The sequence below is a fragment of the Macadamia integrifolia genome, chromosome 7 (assembly GCF_013358625.1).
Source record: "Macadamia integrifolia cultivar HAES 741 chromosome 7, SCU_Mint_v3, whole genome shotgun sequence".
NCBI classification, from domain to species: Eukaryota; Viridiplantae; Streptophyta; class Magnoliopsida; order Proteales; family Proteaceae; genus Macadamia; species Macadamia integrifolia.
Window position 1 is genome coordinate 11,598,787 of NC_056563.1, and position 1,643 is coordinate 11,600,429.

At 36.5% G+C, this 1,643-nt stretch overlaps 1 protein-coding gene across 4 annotated transcripts in view; it reads right to left on the minus strand.

The window, feature by feature from the left end:
• Positions 1-358: 358 nt before the first annotated feature.
• LOC122084684 (squamous cell carcinoma antigen recognized by T-cells 3) overlaps positions 359-1,643 on the minus strand; it is a 33,192-nt gene continuing 31,907 nt past the window's right edge. For 3 of the 4 annotated variants that reach the window (XM_042653123.1, XM_042653122.1, XM_042653119.1), the window contains 2 exons: positions 774-1,008; positions 359-623 (listed from right to left, as the gene is read on the minus strand). In XM_042653123.1, coding sequence (XP_042509057.1) covers positions 608-623; positions 774-1,008 — 251 coding nt within the window. In that variant the 3' untranslated portion in view covers positions 359-607. The remainder of the gene's footprint in view (positions 624-773; positions 1,009-1,643) is intronic. The other variant, XM_042653121.1, reaches the window with a different exon arrangement.

Genomic DNA, 1,643 nt, shown 5'->3' on the forward strand with positions numbered 1-1,643 from the left:
AGATTGAAATGTATTAAAAGGGTATAACATGTTAGAAGGGTAGGTCATTTAAATTTCAAAACTAACATTAATGTCACGATGTTAGTTTTTTGGGTTTAAATGTAAAAAACAAAACTACAAGAGGAGATGATATAATTGAGGCAAAGGCAAGAAGGGGTGGTGGATGTAAATTTCCCCTTCTTTTTTCTTTTTTACTTTTTGCACTTTTCTTCATCAAACAAACAGTCCTAATAGTTTAGTGAAACCTTTGGGCAATCATTATGTTCTTTCAACAACAATAAAAGTGCTATCATGACGAGGAGAAACAAACAAATATGTCGAAATTGTTCTTTAGAGACAATGATCCATCAACAAGATCTAGAACAATGCACAATTAAATTATTCACATCAGAAAATTTTTGAATATTTCTAATTCATTACACACGGCTATAAGCACATGTTATGCATGCAGATTGTACAAAACAAAATTTCATTACAATGGATATTGAACACCGACAACCATCTAAAATATTTCAAAATGTTACAATTCAACTCAGCCAAGCCTTATCCCATCTAAATGGCGTGGCGACATGGATCCACTCTTGGCCATTCACCTCTATTCAAAGCCCTACTTCTTGTCAACCCTACAGGGTACAATTTCAATTCAAAAAAAGCTCCAGAATGTTGGATAGAGAAGAATGTTTTCGACTAGCATGCAATTGAAACTAGAGAGCAAAAGGCAATTTAAATGACTTAGGCATGATCACAACCCTAAACATGAAAGGAAACGTTACTTTTTGGATTTGAGCAACATTTCCCTGAATTCGTCATTAGATTTTGGCTTCTCATCCCCCTCACTCGTCTGTTCATTCTTACTCCATCCCAGGGGTCTAACCAGAGTCCTTGGCACCGCAAATGTGTTCTTCCCCTTGAGCTGGACCCGGTCTTCACGCCTAGTGGAAACAGAAGATGACTTACGAGGTTCAGTGGACTCTTTAGAAGCAGCAATAGGTTCTTCATGTCCTGCACCCGTACCCGCAAAAAAAATTGTAGTAACATAATATTAATTGACAGAGGACCAAGAAACGGGAGAGTTATGAGGTAACAAAATTTCAATTTGTTATTGTGCCAATGAGCTCTATCCAGAATAAGAAGTTACAAGCAAAACCTACTGTTGAGGGAGCTATTCAAAGATATGACAGTATCTCCTTAAAGCAAGCACTTGATTGCTCACACTTTGAATGGTTCGTGCAACTAAATCATGAAAAGCACTCTGAATTATGATTGTGGATTTTGAACTGATCCAGCCTAATGATGCCAGGAAGCTGAAAAATGAAAAATTAACAGGCTTGCAAAGAGAAACCAGGTCTTTGCAAATATTAACCATTTCAAACCACCCTACAAAAGTCCAAAAATAGAGAATCTCATGGGCAAGCATGCAGCTGAAAACTGAAAAATTAAAAGGCTTGCAAACACAAACCAGTTCTTTGGAAATATTAACCTTTTCAAACCACCCTACAAAAAAAAAAAAAAAAAAAAAAAAAAAATCTGATGGGCAAGCATGCAGGTGAAAACTGGAAAATTAACGGGCTTGCATTCAGGGAGAACAAACTTACAGTAGTTGATAAGTGGAATAGGAGTAGATATTGTTAAGCTGGGATTGG